This window comes from Mirounga leonina, unplaced genomic scaffold (assembly GCF_011800145.1).
Source record: "Mirounga leonina isolate KUSES-001 unplaced genomic scaffold, KU_Mleo_1.0 Mir_173, whole genome shotgun sequence".
Classification (NCBI taxonomy): Eukaryota; Metazoa; Chordata; class Mammalia; order Carnivora; family Phocidae; genus Mirounga; species Mirounga leonina.
Genome location: NW_023270447.1, coordinates 78,440,271 through 78,461,024, shown reverse-complemented (window position 1 = coordinate 78,461,024; position 20,754 = coordinate 78,440,271). Strand labels below are relative to the sequence as shown.

Sequence of the window (20,754 nt, the reverse complement as noted above, 5' to 3'; positions counted from 1 at the left end):
CTGCATTAGGTATAATGCCCCCTCATTCTAACGAGTTAAGCAAGAAATTCCTCCAACAAGTTTGTCTTTACCTTGCATGACGTCATCCATTGCGGCATAATCCGCAATTGGCTCATCAGCCTAGGAAGACAAAGAAAGACAATTCAAAACCTCGGGGAGCGGGAGCCTGGAGCAGGAGCAGGCCAGAACCTCACCACAAGGGTCGGGCCCAGGAGGCGACCAGTGTCTGGCTACGGACACAGATGCAAGCACTAGTAGACAACGGGCTTCGGGCACAGCCAGCGATGTCCAAGACTCACAGAGGACGCCGCTGCCAACCACAACGTAGGTCTAGACCCATCACCTTCAAAACTATACATTATCTGTGGCACTGTTTTCCTGCTCCTAAAAACACTTTTCGAAATGGAAATGTTTAGATCCCCTGAGATTACTAAACGCAGATTGAAATGATACGAGCTAGGAAGCCAGCGGTGATGGTGACAGAGTGAGTTAGGTGGAAACCAAGTCAGACTGGTTCCCTAAAAATAGGTTAGCTTAAAAAGACATCTGTGTCCCTCCTCACCACCAGGAACAAAACACCCATTGCTTTTGCAGGATGGAAGCCAGCACAGAGTGCAAGCTTGTGGCAGGGTGGGCAGCACGGGCAGAGGCCAATGACCAGCGTGGGCTCTAGCTACCCGCCTAAAGTGCAAGCCCTTTGATTAAAATGGGCTGTTGTGAGAATTTTGGACCTAGTAGGGTCCTTAAGGACTTGGCAACTTTAGGTTTTCAAAATAATTCCACAGAACCTACAGTTGCAAGACAAGCAAAAGGGGAACAGGAGGAGGGGGCGGGTGGTAGGAGGAGGGTTCGCGGATATGTGGAGGAGTGGGTATGGATGTGCTTCCTCGTTTCAGGGCCTAACTGGATCTCCCCAGAACTAAGGCTCCAGGGTATGAAAAGCATATATTTCACAGTTCAAAAACCTGACAAAGTTTCTACCGCATGACGCAGGGGTGTTTGGCACAGTGGGGATACTTCTAGCCGAGAAACCAGAGGCAAAGGGAAGCGATGAAATCCAGCCCATAGGGAGGGAGTACGGCAAGGACTGGGCTAAGCAAGGCTGGTTCAATGGCTTTTTTTCTTTGACAACCTCTCAGATACCCCTCCTTTCTAAAACACTTTCTACCTCTCCTAAATCCACTCTACCCAAAATCAATCTCCATGGCCTGGACAAGAATCCCATTAAGACAACCAAAAGTATTTTGACTGTTGTGGCCAAACCTTGTGTCTTATATTTGTTTCCTAGCTTGACTGGCTGGTACTTCTAAGATGAAGGAAAAGAGAGGATGCTTTAACAGAAGTACGGTTAAGTAATTCTGCTGATCCAGAAGTTTGGGCAGAGGCTGAATCTATATCTATTATTTTCAACAAAAATTATGAGAACCCCACAAGAACCAACGACGTCTGGACCTCCTCTCAGTCTCTTGTGGCTCAGCCAGAGCCGGAGAATCCCGAAGCCAGCAAAAACCCACGGCACTCGCTTGTTAGCACGCCCTGCTGAGGCCCAGAGGCGATCTTAACCAGTCACTGGTAGGTTACACATGGGTGCAGGTCACCAAAACCTCCCAGAATCTCCTCAGGTAAGGAGCCGTTACCTACCTTTAACAAAATGACAGATTCGGGAATGACGCCAAGGGTGCCGAGGGTGGCACAGTCATCACTCAAAATCTTTCCATCGATGGACAGATTCTGGTCAAAAGGAGCAACTGAAAACGCATGCATGATCTGTGCCAACACAAAAGAAAGTCTGTATAAGGCAAAATACTGAGACTTACACCCTATTTGAATAAATGAACACATGGATTCCTTAAAAAAAAAAAACAAAAACAAATAAGTCTTCAGACTACGAAAAATACTACTCTTTACAGTCAGCCCACTGGCTACACGCCTACTGAGACTATAATCCCAGCATATCTGGGAACATCCTTAGGAGATCTGCTAGAGAACACGTATACCCACAGATCCTTTTGTTTTTTAAGATTTTTTTATTTATTCATTCGAGACACAGAGATACACACAGAGAGAGAGAGAGAGAGAGAGGACATGAGCAGGGGGAGAAGCAGGCTCCCCACTGAGCAGGGAGCCCGATGTGGGGCTCAATCCCAGGACCCTGGGATCATGACCTGAGCCGAAGGCAGACGCCCAACCACCTGAGCCACCCAGGCGCCCCCCACAGATCCTTTTGTTGAGCACCTTGCCGCCTCCCCCAGAGTGGGGGGTGTGGGCAAACTGAAGGAGCAGAGGGTGGACCATGTTGACAGCTCCTCTGGTTTTAAGTCCTGGGCAAGGAAATCACGGTCACTCTCATCATGCCCCCAGGTACCACATTCTTTTGTCAAGTCAAGTCCAAATTCTTTCATAAGACCATCTTTAAATTAACCAGCAGGCCATTTGGATTCTTCTTTCGGTTTTAATTCCTTTAGCAAGCCTAGACTGTATAATTCAGCCCTTGAGATTGCTGTATATTCTTAAATAGTCTTGTCTCTGTTTTGGAACCAAAATAGGAATTTCTTAAGGGACCATATACCCCATCCTAATTCAAGCCAATTGTTAAAAATGAAATACATTCAGAAAAAAAAAGTAAATACATTCAGAAACACTGTTATGCATAATACACATTTTTTCAACATCACAAAAATGTCTTATTTTTATCATTTCTGGATAGTAATTACCAGTGGGCAGGCAAGGACGAGTTGGCCTTGGACAGGAGCACACAGGCACCTTCAATGGTTAAGTTCTAATTTGTAACTTGGGAGGGTGAGTTCAAGAATATTCATTTTAGGGGCACCTGGGTGGCATAGTCTGTTGAGTGACTCTTGGTTTCGGCACACATTTGAGATCTCAGGGTTGTGAGATCGAGCCCTGCATCGGGCTCTGCGCTAAGTGTGGAGTCGACTTAAGACTCTCGCTGTGGGGCGCCTGGGTGGCTCAGTTGTAAGCGTCTGCCTTCAGCTCGGGTCATGATTCCAGGGTCCTGGGATCGAGTCCCACATCCGGTTCCCTGCTCCGCGGGAAGCCTGCTCCTCCCTCTCCCATTCCCCCTGCTTGTGTTCCCTCTCTCTCGCTGTGTCTCTGTCAAATAAATAAATAAATCTAAAAAAAAAAACCTCTCTTGCTCTGCCCATTCCCCCTCTAAACTAAATCTTTAAAAAGAGTACTCATTTTATAATGCTTCATAACTTATTCAATGCTTCATTTTATGACATATATGTTTTATTGCACCAATATCCATGATGTGGGAAAACTATTCTACCTTTACACACACTCTACTCCTCTACTCTCTGATTCTGGAAAGATGAAGCAGACCTGAGCCAACTGTGTGTATAATAGAGCCCAAGAGCTTTCCAAGCCAAGAAGATCATGACCAGAAATGTGATTTTAATAATGGCATACAGAAAAATAAGAACAAGGGTAACAACACTGGCCTCCTCTCTGTTAGGTCAGAATCTTAACTGGACTTAACAAAAGGATAACAGCTCCTGGAAAACAAAGGGAGATGGATCGGGATATGCCTGGGTGGCTCAGGCAGTTAAGCATCTGCCTTCGGCTCAAGGTCATGATCCCAGGGTCCTGGGATCAAGACCTGCATCAGGCTCCTTGCTCAGCGGGGAGCCTGCTTCTCCCCTGCCTGCTGCTCCCCCTGCTTGTGTGTGCGCTCGTGCGCTCTGTCAGTAAATAAAATCTTAAAAAAATAAAACAAAACAAAACACACACACACAACACAAAAGCCAGAGATGGATCTGTGGTTCACGTGCACTGCTATCATCAATGATCTGCCTGTGCATCGATACACGCATTTCTGGTGAGTAGGAAGTACTACCAAGACACTTCTACCAAAGCCAGCCCAGCACACAGGCAGAAGTAACCAGCCCTGGGTTAACAAAGGGGACCCAGGAGAAAGGAAGAGTTTCAGTGGAGGTGTCTAGGGCCAACTTAATGTGGGCAATGTCACAGCTGCTGGACTGCAGGAACACCTGCTCACATCCCAAAACCCCGTGAGGGTGGACAAAGCAAATACCTCCGGCCACGAGCACACTCACTGAGGGGCTGATGCTCAGTACTTTATGTTTTGAGGACACAGACAAGGACATTTAATTAACTTCATTCAACAACTAATGACGCTTTTATTAAGAAGCCACCATGAGTTGAATGCTTAGCTCCATGCTGGAAATATAAAAGTGAGTAATCCCACCCTGGAGGGGTTCAGAGAGCGAGGGCAGAACAATGTAGCCTAGATGGTGGCAGAAGGCACATGTCAGATCTGGGGAGGACAGAGGAAAGAGTCGGTTGGACAGCTGGAGGCATAGACAGGTCTGTAGAAGGGGTGCCATGGAAGATAAACAAGTACTCACTAGTGAGGAGAAAACGCTCTTTCAGAATGAGGGAATGGGACAATAAAAGGCATGGAGGCCTTCGGTACAGTAATTCACAAACCATAAAAACGCCTGAGTATAATCACTCTTATATGGGCCTGTTTATCAAGCAGGTGGAGCATCCCTGATCTACAGAGCACACGAGGAACAATGAGAGCCCTGTTCCCTAGCGGGGAGTGGCTCTGGACTCCTTGCTAAAGGGCGGGTGGGGGGGGAGGGGCGGGGGCTAAAATAAGGAAACCTAGGGGCAGTGGCTTCAGCTGCCAGCCATTTAACCTCTGGGCCAACATTTCCTCCTCTCTACGGCAGGCAACATCACCCGCTCAAAACCTATCTTTGGGAAAATGAAATAATACAATTAAAACACCAAACATCTTCTGTGAAAGGAGACGGATCAATTGTACTTCCATTTACTTTACGGTATCAGAGGTGGATGAATTAATAATCAGGGAAAGCAAGCTTCTTAAGGTTTTAAGCAACTGTAAATGGGCTTGTCCAGAATAAAACATTTACAATTTTACAAAGGTTGTCCTACTATTAACTTGGAAATGTAATATCCCTCAGAGGAAAGCCTCCATCAAACATAAAAAAAAAAAGGCATTACATACTTTAAAAAAAAACAACAAAAACTCACGACCACCACTAACCGAGGGTCACACTCCTACCTACTACAAACCCCAATGCTGGCCAGGCTGCCAGGCAAAAGGTCACGTCTAGTGGAAGGATTCAAAGCCGCCACCACTGGGCAGCGAGGGAAAATTACATTTCACTGCCCTTTGTTTGGACTCCGGATCACAGTGCCTTCAAAGCCCAGGTGGGGAGGCAGGAGGAAGGACACTGCAAAGGACCCATCCAGGAAGAGAACATCGGGGGTCTCATTTGAACTGTGGCTCACTTCAAACAGCAGCTTGGTGCAGGTAACATGCTTCTATACAGAGGATATTTCTGCTGACTTTTGATTTGTTCTTCAAAAATGGTAGTCCATAATAAAAGCAGAAAGCAGCACAGGCTTTTTGAGTGTCTTTATCCACAGGGGCTCTTTTTGTAATTTAAAGGTTTTGAATGTTCGAGGTTTACCACTGACAGGCAAAAAGCCGGTGACAGAAACAAGCTTTCTTAGATGTAAAAGGTACAATAACAGAGTGAAGATATTATGCCGACACTTTATTTTCAGAGCCACGGGTTCAACCAAGGGAAATACTGTTCCCAGGACAATCTGGAATCTGGAACATATAACACCCTCAAAGGAAGCCTGTATTTTTGCCTCAATTACAATGATAAATATCAGCAGCAAGAAAAAATGCAGAACCAGTAAACTATGCCACATGAAAGTAGCAAAGAGGGAAGCTTGGTCAACTTTTTGGATATATATCAGTGCCTGAAACAGATTAGGGGCCAGATTTTCTTCATGGACATCTTGAACTTATCAGCCCCTCTTGCCTAGGTTTTGGGACACACCATTGCCACACTCATTTATACTACTTTTGTACTGATACCAAGAAATAACAAAATCATGAAGTATTTTCATAATGCCTACTTGCATTCACTGAACCGATGTGCAAACCAAATGCTTGTTTGGGGGACGGCAGGGGAAGGGATGGGGAGGAAAAGATCTAAAATGAATCTTTAAAAACCAATTTGGAAAACACCACTCCATAAAGAGAGGTGGTAAAGTAACTTTAAAATTTTAACAAGGAGACTTATCTAACACCAAAAATATTGTGATAGAATTCCTGACTCATTGGAGTGAATCAACAGTCAAGTAGCTGCCTTTTAATTCCCTTTACGTTTCACAGCACATCTTGGTAATAGGCTCAAATACCTATCAAGGGGTCAAAGGAAAACACAGGGCATGATAAAGCGACGGAACGATGATTCTGGAACAACCCTGGCATGCAACAAGTTAAATGGCTCTGTTTCTCATTATGGAAAGCTACTCAGAACCTGCTCAAGTTTTCACAATCCGAACCACTCTCACCTTCATAGAAATATTCTTGGTTATTCCGTCTGGTTTAAAAAACTTTTTAATTTATTTTTCAATTACATGGTCTCTATGCTCTGCAAAGGGCTTGAACTCATGACCCTGAGGAGTCACATGCTCTACCAACTACTGCCAGCCAGGTGCCCCTGATTCCCGGCTATTTTGAAAGCTTTAAGTCTTTCTAAAAGAAAGCGTTATTTCAATTTAGGCATTACTGTGAAATCAAAAAAATCCCCTCTCAATGGACTGATACTATGAGCATACAGAGGTTAAAATGGCCGACGATGAAAGAAAACAGACGTATATAAACATAAGGGAAAGCAGGAATTCATGGAAGTCGAGGTTCAGAGCATACTTAAACAAAAGTTGTATTTGCCTCACCTGAATTTTCAATTCTTTTAATGTTTGATTAGCAGAAACAAGAAGTGCTTTCTCACCACGAACTTTTCTATGTCGCATACTGCGCCGAATGACTTGCTTTTGATAGGCTATATAATTTTGATGGGTTATCTTTTGCCGCTTTGTTCCTCCGTTGCTCTACAATAAAGATCCAAAACAAACAAAGCACTGAAATTATCCATTCTGTGACCCATGCTCTTAAGTACATCAGGTAGGCAAAACTGGTTTATTTATTGGTTCCTTAACCATTTGAAATTCAGTGTCAACAATGAGTAGAAACTCCCCGGAGGTTCTTACATAGCAGGCTTACAGAAAACCGGCAGGGGTAGGGGTGGGGGTGGGGAGGGGGGAGGATAAGTGAGCTATACCTCTCTCACTGCATGCAAGCTCCAGGATTTAAAAAGAAAAAAATTTTATAAAAAGGACATTTAAGAGCAAAATGTTATGTTTGACCTTAAATCAGAAAAACACACATATGATAAACTAAAGAACTTTAAGATTGCTAAATTTAATTCATAAACAACCTGAATCCTAACGTTTGTATTAAACATTTTCTTCCCTTGAGAATGGCATGTAAGCTAAGTAGAAGCAGCTGAGAACTTTAAAACAAAAGACAGTATTAATAAAGACATCAAACTTGGTTTAACTAAAAACAGGATGACACATTGTGCTTCTTGACAGGATCACGAAATAGCTTCGACTGTGAAATATTCTTGCAATACTGTTACACCTGAATCTAATCAAACACTTAGATCCGATTTCCAGTGGACAGAAAACATAGAGAACAGAGTAACGAAGGAACATCAGTAATATAAGGAGGCAATCAGCTGAATCCAGGATATGGGACAATCTGTAAGAAATCCAACTGGTGTCTAGTCAATGTCAAAGACAAAAAGAAAGGGGGTGAGGAGGTGGGACCAATGCTCTAGATACAGTAAATGTATACCCTGATGGCATGCTAGTTTGAGGGGAAAACATCATTTTGGACGTATTTGGGGTACCTCGAAAAATTTGAGTCTGGGTAATAGGACACTGTCCTATTTATGTTGGTTTAAGTATTTAGAGATGAGAAGTCATGATGGACACCATCTACCTAAAGAGAATTTGGCAAAATGTACAGGCATACATATGGGTACAGAATTCATAATGCAGCAGTCTTCAGAAAAAAATGATAGGTAAGGACCAAATGTCTTTCTACAACACTCCCATAAAAGCCTCGTAAGGAGGTTAACCGTCAAGAGTCTTCTGTGAACCAGGCCAAGGAATGAGAGAAACAAGATTCCTTAAACATTTTTTTCCCCTGCTTTAATTAAATCTGGATGAGGTAACCCCCAGGCCCTGGCTCTGGTTTCGTCAGTTGTCACTGAGTGTTAGCTGTGCATGAGCAGAGCGATTTAGGGGTCATTATGGACACAGATGCCACATACTCATTACTAACAGAGCTCCAGAGATTTACGAAGCAGAGGAGGATCAGGACGCAAGCCCAGAAGAGCACTGGTTCAGGGGGACACCCGCTGGCTAGGCGCCACGCAAAGTGAGGTTCAGCTCTAGCCCCGAGTCTACAGAGATACACAGGGGGTTCTAAGATTCGTGAAGAGTAAGTTACGTGGGAAGGGGAGTTAAAAATAAATAAATAAAAAGTTAATCATTTTCCCCAATCTCAAATGTTCAAAGGAAAGGTCAAGCTGCACCTAAGTCCCACAACTAGGAAGAATAAAAATATCTACAACGAAATAAAATTTTACTTTAGACATACAAAACACAACCAAATAACAAATCCCTACACACTGAGCAAGATATATATATTTTTAATGGCTCTGATTTTAAATGGGTCTAAAAGCTTCTCCCAGAATTAAAAAAAAAAAAAACAAAACAAACCCACAGAATTTAAATCCAACTTATCTGACAAAAAACAGCCCACTGCTTTTAGACAGCTTTCCATTACCTAAGTGATATCCAACACTGGGTGCATCATTAACCTGAATTGTAGAAAAGGTCAAAGTCAAAGAGACCGGGTTGATCTAGCTTAGAGGAAAAAGGGGGATTTGTTCCTCCCCATTAAGGACAAGCGGAGATGCATCATTTCCTATTATGGGGATTTAAATCAGCAATTGCAGATGCTCTCCATGTACTGAGATACCGTAACACGTTACAAAGAAAATGTCAGGATGCTGAACTTCTGAAAGGCATGACATTCTTCTGGGACCATCTCCTCTTCTAAAGAAAGATCACACGAGATTTTTTTGAGGGATAAAATATTTAAAACACTAGAGTATTACAATATCCAAACAAGGAGAGGGAAGACAGAAGAAAATTATAATGTATATATAAAAGAAATTACAGCATAAAAGGCAATGTTTCCCATCATTCTCTATCATATTTGTAAATATGAAATCTGTTGTCCTCCACAACTGAGAACAGTAATTCTACATCAACTCTTTAAAAATTGCTGTGGTTATAACCACAATGAATAAAACTAGACATTCAAAAAAAACTGGCTTCCCAAAAATCTACATCACTTGAAAATATAAAAAGTTTTCTAAATAACTCAGGCTGAAAAGCAAAGCTTGAAACAGAAGCTAAGGACAGACAATATGAAGATACATATCAAGCTTTACAAAGTAATTTACGAAGTTTACTAGAAGAACAAAAAATGAAGTCAGTGACAACTGACTTGAAAAAAAGATGAGATTTCCAACTGATTATTAAACCATACTTCCAAGACATAATCATTAAAACAGTATCGTATTGCCAGCCAAGCAATGCAAGAGAATAGTGTCCTAAGTCTGGTGGATATGTTCACTGCCCAAAACCCATGGGATTTTAATGTAGCAACCAAAATGAGCAAACAAACGAGTTTGTTGATCTCTGCCTTGCAAGATGGATGGTCTGAGGCGATGGGGACATGAGAAGAGTTGATGACAAATACGGTTAGAAACTGACCACAAAGATATGTTTGCAAACTCCAATCAAGGGATCATTTCAAAAACCATCCCAAGAAACATTAAGACCTATATCTACAAAGGTCTGAATAAGCACAGTATTTATAACGTCCTGTCAAAATTCCGTCTGCATTCCTGTAAAATGTATAAGTTTGGCTATTTCTGAACCAAAGCGGCCCTCCAGTGCTGACTGACTGAAGCATAAATTTGAATGAGTGGCGGATCATGGTCAGCAGGGTGGTGCACAAAGTGTGCAATTTTATCCTTTTTCACAGGTATTCACAGTGAGCGTTTTAGGAGATCCAACAAGCCATGGAAAACAAATGGGGCTATCTCTCTGTACCAGCTGGAAAACTACAAGTAACATTTACCTCCAGGAGACCAAGATTGTAGTCAAGAGGGCTTTTCAGACTTTCTTAATGTTGAAAATGAAGTAATAGTATCAATGTGTACAGAGAGCCCAACAAACCCAGATAGCTCTGCTCTGTAACAGATTCAGATACAGCACATGGCCATTTGAACACTTTTATTCCTTCAGGGAGAAGGTTAACCATAATTTGAATACTGTATTTTAGCAGTAAAGAAAGAAAATACATGTCTCATCTGTTAAACCTAAACTCTAATTAGAGTAGAAATTCCATGAATTTAAGGTATCCATAAAATACCCTGAAACACAGTGGTCTGAGTTTTTGAGAAGCTGAAACTTACCGACACCTTGTATCAACCATATTCCCACTTTATTTCCTGTTCTTATTACTTTTCTCCAATAACACTATGTATATGCACAATAAAATCAAGCAACCAAATAAGTGGGATAGAAAACCATAACAAAATACACAGAAAACAGATAATTTTAGGAGAAAAAGATTAAATTTATCATAATGAAATACAAAAGACGAATGCTGAACTGGTCATTTGATTAACACTAAGAGATGCAGAAATCTCTTCTATAAACTCCATTAGTAAGACCACAGTATATTTTGTTTGTAATGAAGGAAACTGAGTTAATGTTTTCATACTTAAATAATCTATGAATAAACAACAAACCAAGATATGGATCTCATTTTAGTCTTTTTTTCCAGCAAAAGATTTAATCTTTGTATTCTATTTTAACCTTTCTTACTCAGTAGCAACAAATATATTAATTCTGGAATAATGCAGTTCACGGCTTTTTGAGAGAAATCAGTGTTGCCACTGCAAGCCATGAAAACTAAGCAGAGAGGGCAAACAAAGAAGGGAGCTGAGAACCAATGTCCCATGGAAGGGATGGAGCAATTTCCAGGGACCTGGAGTGGCTGCTTTCAGAACGACGGAAGGTAGGACAATAAAAAGCAGCTTCGACACATACTTGATTAAAATCTGGATCTTTTTCTCCATCTGGTTTAGTTTCTTCCTTATCCTCCTCTGTTTCAGAACTACTCACATTCAGCTCCGGAGCTGAATCCTTCATCACCTGAATGCAAACACAGACGAGAAGATGGTTAGACCTGCGCAGGGCAGGCTATGGAGGGTGTGGGGGCTTTATCACTGGGGGGATAAGAGACCCGGCAGAGGATCGATACTCAAGGGCTGGCTCCTGTACTCTTTTAACATATCAGTTTTTATCCTAGGATTTACTCACGTGTAATGTGGTCACCATAAACATAAGCATTATCTGCAGAAGAATTATTATTACTGGGCTTTTACAATGATGTTATTTTGCAGAAGTTCAAAGATGCTCTAAATTTTAGCTAGCATGGGGACTATTAAACCATGCAGACAACAGGAGCCACAATACCTCCTTAAGACCGAGACAAGGAAGGATGGAGGAAATGCTCTTTTACATTATGAAATACTGTTATAAACTCAAAATAAATACTAAAACCTTAGATAAGCTGGATACTATTTTATTTTTATTTTTATTTATTTTTTAAAGATTTTATTTATTTATTTGAGAGAGAGAGAATGAGAGAGAGAGCACATGAGAGAGGGGAGGGTCAGAGGGAGAAGCAGACTCCCCGCCGAGCAGGGAGCCCGATGCGGGACTCGATCCCGGGACTCCAGGATCATGACCTGAGCCGAAGGCAATCGCTCAACCAACTGAGCCACCCAGGCGCCCCATGGATACTATTTTAGATACCAAAGTATACACGGACTAACAGGCACAAAAGACAAACTTTTAGAGGAAACACAGAAATTGATACTGGTTAACTGCACTTTCTCAGCAAATGAGGAAATAAAGGCCTTAGTTCAGCTTGTGAAGCAGAACCCAAAACCTTAAGAGCATAGTCTGTAAATTATCTTCCTAAAACCAAGTGTTTGGTAACAGTCGTGAAATAAAATGTAGTTTAGTCTCTAATTCCAAAAATCCTGGGATCAAATTAATGACATGCCCAGAGATCTCGGTCAGGATCTACCTAAGAGCCATTCCTAATATGATAGAAATGCTCCAAATCCAATCCACAGCACACCCCTGCTCCCAAAATATACCCAAATCTGTCTCCATCCACTCTTAGAGATCAGGGCAAGAGACTCTATACGGGCCTTCCTTATTCCCGTTCTGTCGCTGCCAATTTCAAACACAATGGCCAGGGTCACCTCTTTAAAGCATAAATCTATTCACACCATGACCTTGCTTGCACCTCTCCAATGGCTTCCATCTATACTCTGAATAAAAGCCCAAATCCTTGGTATGATGTATAAAATGTGACAGGATTTGTCCCTTGCTCCCCATCACCATCCTTCATTGGAAGAGACCTCACGTTAGACTACTGCTGTCCCTCTATGGTAGCCAGTGGGTACATGTGGCTGTTTAAATTGAAATGAATTAAAAATTCAGCTCCTTAGTCACCACAGCCACAGTCACACGTGGCTATTGGCTACTAGAGCATACGGCGAGGACAAAGACCACTTCTATCACTACCGGAAGCTCTCCTGGACAGGGCTGCTCTGCACAATGGACTCTACTGCTTAAGCGCATGAGGCTTATCCCTCTGCCTGAAGTACCCTTCACAGGCTGGCCTGCTGCAGTGGACACTCAGGTAAACAACTCCTCCAAGACCTGTTTCTTGTCCATTTCCCATCTAACACTGCTACCTCCACCTCTGTCGGTCTCCGACTTCACCCTGCCAGATTTTCTTCAAAAACACTCATTCCTGTGTAATCATCTTATGAATTTATGGGTTTATTCCTGTTTTTTTGACTGGGTGTTCCAGATCTTTTTAAAAATAGAAATATAGGGCGCCTGGGTGGCTCAGTTGGTTAAGCAACTGCCTTCGGCTCAGGTCATGATCCCAGGGTCCTGGGATCGAGCCCCACATCAGGCTCCTTGCTCTGCAGGGAGCCTGCTTCTCCCTCTCCCTCTGCCTGCCACTGCCCCTGCTTGTGCTCTCTCTCTCCGACAATAAATAAATAAAAATAGAAATATAAAGTTACAAAAACTGTTTTCCGGTAATGAGAACTTTTAAGATTTACTTTTATATATATATATATATTTTTTTTTTTTTACAGATTTTATTTATTTATTTGAGAGAGAGAGACACAGCGAGAGAGGGAATACAAGCAGGGGGAGTGGGAGAGGGAGAAACAGGCTTCCCGCTGAGCAGGGAGCCCGATGTGGGGCTCGATCCCAGGACCTGGAATCATGACCTGAGCCGAAGGCAGACGCTTAACGACTGAGCCACCCAGGCGCCCCTTAAGATTTACTTTTTAAGCAACTCTCAATTTTGCGATATAATTATTATTGACTATAGCCACCACATACTCTATACACCCATGACTTATTTTATAACTGGTAGTTGTCTCTCTTGATCTCCTTCACTCATTTCACTCATCCTCCCACACCAACCCTGGCAACCACAAATCTATTCTCCATATCGATGAGTTTTATTTGTTTTGTTTATTAGATTCTATATACAAGTAAAATCATACGGTATTTACTTTCTCTGTCTGACTTATTTCATGTGCACAGTACCCTCAAGGTCCATCCATGTGGTCACAAATGGCAAGACTTCACTATTTTTTATGACTGAATAGTATTCCACTGGGCACACAAATACAACTTCATTTTCCATTCCTCTATCAACAAACACCTAGGGTATTTCCATCTCGGCTATTGCAAATAATGGTGCAGGGAACACAGGGGCACATATCTTTTAGATTTAGCATTTTTGTTTTCTTTGGATAAATACCCAGAAACAGAATTGCTGGATCATATGGTAATTCAAGGAACCTCCATCCAGTTTTCCATAGTGGCTGTGCTAATTTACATTCCCACCAATAGTGCACAAGAGTTCCCTTTTTCTCGACATGCTCCCAAAATGCTTCTTCTTTTTTTTTTTTTTTTTAAGATTTTATTTATTTGACAGAGAGAGAGACAGCAAGAGAGGGAACACAAGCAGGGGGAGTGGGCCAGGGAGAAGCAGGCTTTCTGCTGAGCGGGGAGCCTGATGCAGGCCTCACCCAGGACCCTGAGATCATGACCTGCGCCAAAGGCAGACACTTAATGACTAAGCCACCCAGGCGCCCCTCTTCTCCTTTTAATAGACATTTTGACTGGTGTGAGGTGATTGCTCATTGTTGTTTAGGTTTGCATTTCCCTGCTGATAGTGATGCTACACTTCTTTCCATTGAATTTTTTTCAATTCATTAGCAAAGAGTATCTTTTTTTAAAAGATTTATGTACTTGACAGAGAGACACAGTGAGAGAGGGAATACAAGCAGGGGGAGTGGGAGAGGGAGAAGCAGGCTTCCCGCTGAGCAGGGAGCCCGATGCGGGGGCTTGGTCCCAGGACCCTGGGATCATGACCTGAGCCGAAGGCAGCCGCTTAACCGACTGAGCCACCCAGGCACCCAGTAAGGAATATCTTTCCATTTATTTGTGTCTTTAATCTTATCATTCTCATAGTTTTCAATGTATAGACGTTTTACCTCCTTGGTTAAATTTATTTTTTTATTTTTTTATTTTTTTTAAGGATTTTACTTATGAGAGCTACAGAACAAGCAGGGGGAGGGGAAGAGGGAGGAGCAGCCAGACGCAGGGCTCAATCCCAAAACCCTGAGATCCTGACCTGAGCCGAAGGGAGAGACTTAACCAACTGAACCACCCAGGTGCCCCATATTTTATTCTTTTTGATGGCATTGTAAAGGAGATTATTTCCTTAATTTCTATGATAGCTCATTGCTAGATGTATAAAAATGCAACTAATTTTTTTTTTTAAGTAAGCAATATGCCCAAGGTTGGGTTTGAACTCACAACTCTGAGGTCAAGAGTCACATGCTCTAGGACTGAGCTAGGCAGGCGCTCTGCCACTGATTTTTTATATATTAATTTTTGTGCCCTCCAATGTTATTAAATAAATAAATGGATATTGAATTTTATCAAATCCTTTTCTGCAGCTACAGAAAGGATCATGATTTTATCCATTTTATTAATGTGGTGTATCACATTGACTGATCTGCAGATGAGCCATCCTTGCATCCCTGGAATAATTCCAACTTGATCAGTGTATGTTCTTTTTTTTTTGACAGAGAGAGAACAAGCACGCACACATAAGTAGGGGGAGTGGGACAGGGAGAAGCGGGCTCCCTGCTGAGCAAGGAGCCCAATGCAGGGCTCAATCCCAGGACCCTGGGATCATGACCTGAGCTGAAGGCAGACACTTAACCAACTGAGCCACCCAGCCACCACTGTATGTCCCTTTTAACATATTGTTAAATGCAGTTTGCTATATTTTGTTGAGGATATCTGCATCTATGTTCACAAGGGGTAGTGGCCTGTAATTTTCTTATTTTTTTAAAGATTTTATTTATTTATTTGATAGAGACACAGCGAGAGAGGGAACACAAGCAGGGGGAGGCGGAGAGGGAGAAGCAGGCTTCCCACCGAGCAGGGAGTCCGATGTGGGGCTTGATCCCAGGACCCTGAGATCATGACCTGAGCCGAAGGCAGACGCTTAACGACTGAGCCACCCAGGCACCCTGTAATTTTCTTTTTATGCAGTATCCTTGTTGGCCCCATAAAATAAGTTTGGGAGCATTCCTTCATCCTCAATTTTTTGGAAGAGTTTGAGAAGGACTGGTATTAAATCTTCATTGAAAGTTTGGTAGAATTCACCAGTAAAGCTATCTGGTCCTGGACTTTTTTTTTTTTTTTTAAGATTTTATTTATTTATTCATGAGAGACAGAGAGAGAGAGAGAGAGAGGGGCAGAGGGAGAAGCAGGCTCCCAAGGATCAGGGAGCCTGATGTGGGACTCGATCCCAGGACCCTGGGATCATGACCTGAGCTGAAGGCAGATGCTTAACCATCTGAGCCACTCAGGTGCCCCTGGTCCTGGACTTTTGTTTTGATTAATGGTATTCACAGTGAGCGTTTTAGTCTTAGAAAATTGTGTATTTCCAGAAATACATCCATGTCATCTAGGTTTTTATTCAGTTTTCTTCTTGTAATTGATTTCCAGTTTCATACCAATGTGGTTGGAAAAGATGCTCGATATGATTTCAGTCTTCTTCAATTTACTGAGACTTGTTTTGTGGACCAGTGTATTACCTATCCTGGAGAATGGCCCATGTCCATTTGAGAAGAATGTGTAATCTGCTGTTTTTAGATGGAATGTTCTGTATATATCTATTAAGTCCATGTGGTCCGATGTATAATTTAAGGCTGATGTTTTCTTACTGATTTTTCTATCTGGATGATCTATTCATTGATAAAAGTGGGGTATGAAAGGCCCCCGGTAGTACTGCATTTGCTGTCAACGTCTCCCTTCACCTCTGTTAACATCTGTCTTAAGTATTTAGGTACTCCTATGTTGGGTCCATATTTACGAATGCTTTAAGCTCTTGAGGGATTGACTCCTTTATCATTATGTAATGCCCATTCTTGTCTATTAGTCTTTTTAAAAATCTCTTTGATATACATAGCTTTCTATTGGTTTCCATTTGCATGAAACACCTTTTTGCATCCCTTTATTTACAGTCTGTGTGTGTCCTTACTGACATGAGTCTTTTATAGGCAACATATAGATGGGGGATGTGTCTTATGTTTTCATTTTTTTTTTTAAATCCATTCAGCTACTCTGTCTTTTGACTGGAGAATTTAGTCCATTTACATTTAAAGTATACTTTCTGTTCCCTCTCTTGCTTTCCTCCCTTGTGGTTTGATGACTTTGTTTAGTTCTTTCTCATTATTTTTTGCGTATATATGATAGGTTTTTGCTTTTGGTTAACGTTAAGACTCACACTAACAACTTACATATAATACCAGTATATTTTTAAATTGATAGCAAGTTAAACACTTTCTGTAATCGTCTTTTTAATCCTCCAATGTTTTGTTTTTGATGTCATTTTCTACAGAGAGAGAGATTTTCTACATCTTTTTATTTTCTTAATCCCTTAATTATTACAGTTATAGCCATTATTACTATGCCTTTTAAGCTTCAGACTTGCTTTGTAAGTGATTAATCCACTTTGTTTACTATATATTTACCTTTACCAGTGAGATTTTTACTGTCACATGTTTTCTTATTATTAATTGGTACCCTTTCTGTTCACCTTCAAGAAGTACCATTAATATTTCCCAGAGGGCTGGTTTAGTGGTGATGAACTCCTTTAGCTTTTGCTTGTCAGGAAAACTGTTTATCGTTCCTTTAATTCTGAATAATATCCTTGCCAGGTAGAGTGTTCTCGGATAGAAGTGTTTTTCTTTCAGCCCTTTATATAGGTCATTATCACTCCCTTCTGGCATGAAAAGTTCTTGTTGGTAACTCTTATGGAGGTCCCCTTATATGAAACAAGTTGTTTTTCTCTTCCTACATTTAAGAATCTCTACGTTTGACATTTTAATTATAATGTGTCATGGCATGGGACTTTTGGGGTTCATTTTGTTTGGAACTTTTCTAGGTGTCCTGGGTGCAGGTGTCTGTTTCCATCCCAGATTAGGGAAATTTTCAGCCATTATTTCTTCAAAGAAGTTTTCTGCTCATTTAGCTCTTCCCTCTTCTGGGACCTCTATAAGATGAATGTTGTTGGATGTTGTACCATAGGTCCCTTAAGCTAGCTTCATTTTTTAAAATTCTTTTTCCTTTCGGCTGCCTGGGTAGCTCAGTAGGTTAAATGTCCAACTCTCAATCTCAGCTCACCTCTTGATCTCAGGGTCGTGAGTTCAAGCCCCATGATGGGCTCCACACTGAGCATGCAGCCTACTTAAAAAAAAAAAAATTCTTTTCTTTTTACTGTTCTGGGCGAGTTCTAAGGCTGTCTTCCAGATCACTTATCTTCCTTCTGCTTGATCTAGTCTCCTGTTGAAACCCGACAGTGTATTTTTCACATCAGTTACTGCATTCTTCAGCTCTGTGACTTCTGTTTGGTCCTTTTATATTTTCTATCCCTTTGTTGAATGAAATTTTCTCTGTATTCATCCATATTCTCCCAAATTCTGTGAGCATTTTTATGACCGTTACTTTGAACACTTTATTAGGTAAATTACTTATGTCTGTTTCATTAAGGTTTTGATTGAGGGTTTTATCTTGTTCTTTTTTGGGACCTATTCCTGTGTTTCCTCTTTTTGCTTGACCAGCTATTCTTATGTGTTAGGTGAAACTATCTCTCCCAGTCTCGAATGGGTAGCCCTGTATAAGCACTGAACCTTACCGTTCACCTTTCAACTTCTAGGTTGTCTGTCAAACGGTCTGATTGTTTCAGACCTATGGGGCCCAGAAATGCAATCCCCTCTGGCCACAAGAACCCACTGCCCAATGGGCATTCCCTGAGGAGACTGCATGCTTGCTGGCTTTGGGGTACCCCAGGGAGATGGGGCTGTGGTACTCTGCAGCAAGTGCACAGCACACTAGCAGGTTACAGAGTACAAAACTGGTACCCACCAGTGTGGGCACTAGCAAGGTGGAGAATGTCAAAGGGTGCCCTCCAGTGGCTCCAGTCCCTGAAGAGAGTCCCAACAGGCTTCAACCCCTCTAGCAGAAGCTTTAAGATTAGCAAATGAATTTCCTTCACTTATGATCTAGGCCTTTTGCAAACCACCGCTTTGCATGGGGTCCCAGAGTAAGTCAGCCTGTGCATGAGGTCTTTAAAAAGCATAATCTCCATTCTCTACAGCCATATGGTTCTCCTAGATGGAAGCCCCCTTGCTTTCAAAGCCATTTGAGGGACTGCCCAAGAGCGGGAGGGCCTGATGTGGGGCACAAACCCTTCTCTCCTCAGGAAAGAGTTCCATATTTGTGAGACTCCTCCCCATGGTGGGTTGCTGTGCTGAGGGGTGGTGTTTTTGGCGAGACTCTTATCTCTGCTTCTCCTACCCATCTTGATGTGACCCCTTTATCCTTTGTGGAGCAGCTGTTTAGCTAATTTTCAAGTTCTTTTCAGAGATAATTATTCTGTATATAGCTGTAGATTTACTGGATCCCGGGAGGAGGTTACATTCAGGATCTTCCTATGCTGCCATACTGAACCATCTCCCTTTCTGGGTTTGTTCTTGGTCTTCCTCACTAGGTACAAATATTCTTGAGGACAGGTACCTGGTCTGTTGTCTTTACCACTGTGTTACCTCCATACCAAGACCATTCCTGGCACACATCTGACATTCAATAATTATTTGTGTATCAAATTTATAACTGACTAAATCCACATATAATCACATAAGTATTCATTTTGAATTCTTATCCAATTTGAATTCTTATGCCAAATAGCTCCAAGGAAATAAAAAATGTGATCTTAAGGCAGGCTTCAGTGAAAATCCATCAGCAAGTCAAAAATCAAACTTGATCATTACTAGTCATGGCCACGAGAGGGACTGGTACCTTTTTGTTATCCACAACTTTATGGACATAGATGGTGGCTTGAGTGTATTCACGTAGGTCCCTCTGCTGTTGACACAATAAGCCCTCTCTGCATTCTGGACAGAGTTCTAAAAAACAAAGTAAAACACAAGTGGCTGGGGAATTAATATAAAAGAACCAAAAACCCATAAACATACAGCAAAGTTACCAGTGAGTATTCATTAAATAACTTACTCTTATTTTCTATTAATTGTTGTATTCTGTTGTATGTTAATACCAGTAAGAAAATTCATTTACTATCAACAGTAAACATACAAATAATGAGAGGGGTATAGAATAATTCCCACCTGGGGTGTTATTAGTTTGGACCTGAACACATGATTATTAATTTTAAATAGGGAATACAATTGTGATATAATCTCCTTCCCTCTTAAAATGTCAAGTTTTAACTATATGAACAAAAATGAAAACTTACTTGGCTCAGAAATATACTGTGTTTCTGAAGGGTTTGCATCTCCCACTTCAGTTCTTGTGATTTTAATTACATGATCCACAACAAAGAGCTTTTGTATCATTTGCCACTCACTGGGCCATATGAGAGCTATACTGTGCAAAAAAACACAACATGCCTTAAGACACATGGAAATTAACAGAATTAACATAATGCATTAGTTTCCTAAACCCAAATCACCAAATCACTAAGACCAGTATTTAATATAGAAAAGTTAAGAAGAGGGCGCCTGGGTGGCTCAGTTGGTTAAGCAACTGCCTTCGGCTCAGGTCATGATCCCGGAGTCCTGGGATCGAGTCCCACATCGGGCTCCCGGCTCAGCGGGGAGCCTGCTTCTCCCTCTGACCCTCTCCCCTCTCATGCTGTTTCTCTGTCTCTCTCTTTCTCTCAAATAAATAAATAAAATCTTTAAAAAAAAGAAAAAAAAGAAAAGTTAAGAAGAAAAAGATATATCATCCTCAACAATGAACAGTAGTTTTCTTCATACAAAAGGAGGGTGTTAGAGCAGTGAAACGCAAGATTCACATTACAGGAATCAACACATCTAAATCTCAACAACTGAAACTGAATGAAGGATAAATATTGTATGATGTCCATTTGTAAACAAACAAAACAAAACAAAAAAAAACACCAACATTTTTAAATATGCCAAAGATTACTCTCTAAGTAGTACTTTCTGAGCAAGGTAACCCTCAACTTCAGGCCCGTGCTTATTGTGAGCGGAACAACGGGAG

The 20,754-nt window shown here is 41.5% G+C and overlaps 1 protein-coding gene across 4 annotated transcripts in view; it reads right to left on the bottom strand.

Moving 5' to 3' along the window:
• USP48 (ubiquitin specific peptidase 48) overlaps positions 1-20,754 on the bottom strand; it is a 95,374-nt gene that overhangs the window by 4,754 nt on the left and 69,866 nt on the right. For all 4 annotated transcript variants that reach the window (XM_035019566.1, XM_035019567.1, XM_035019568.1 and 1 more), the window contains 6 exons: positions 19,985-20,115; positions 19,531-19,637; positions 11,086-11,190; positions 6,778-6,933; positions 1,642-1,767; positions 72-120 (listed from right to left, as the gene is read on the bottom strand). In XM_035019566.1, the coding sequence (XP_034875457.1) occupies positions 72-120; positions 1,642-1,767; positions 6,778-6,933; positions 11,086-11,190; positions 19,531-19,637; positions 19,985-20,115 (674 nt within the window). The remainder of the gene's footprint in view (positions 1-71; positions 121-1,641; positions 1,768-6,777; positions 6,934-11,085; positions 11,191-19,530; positions 19,638-19,984; positions 20,116-20,754) is intronic.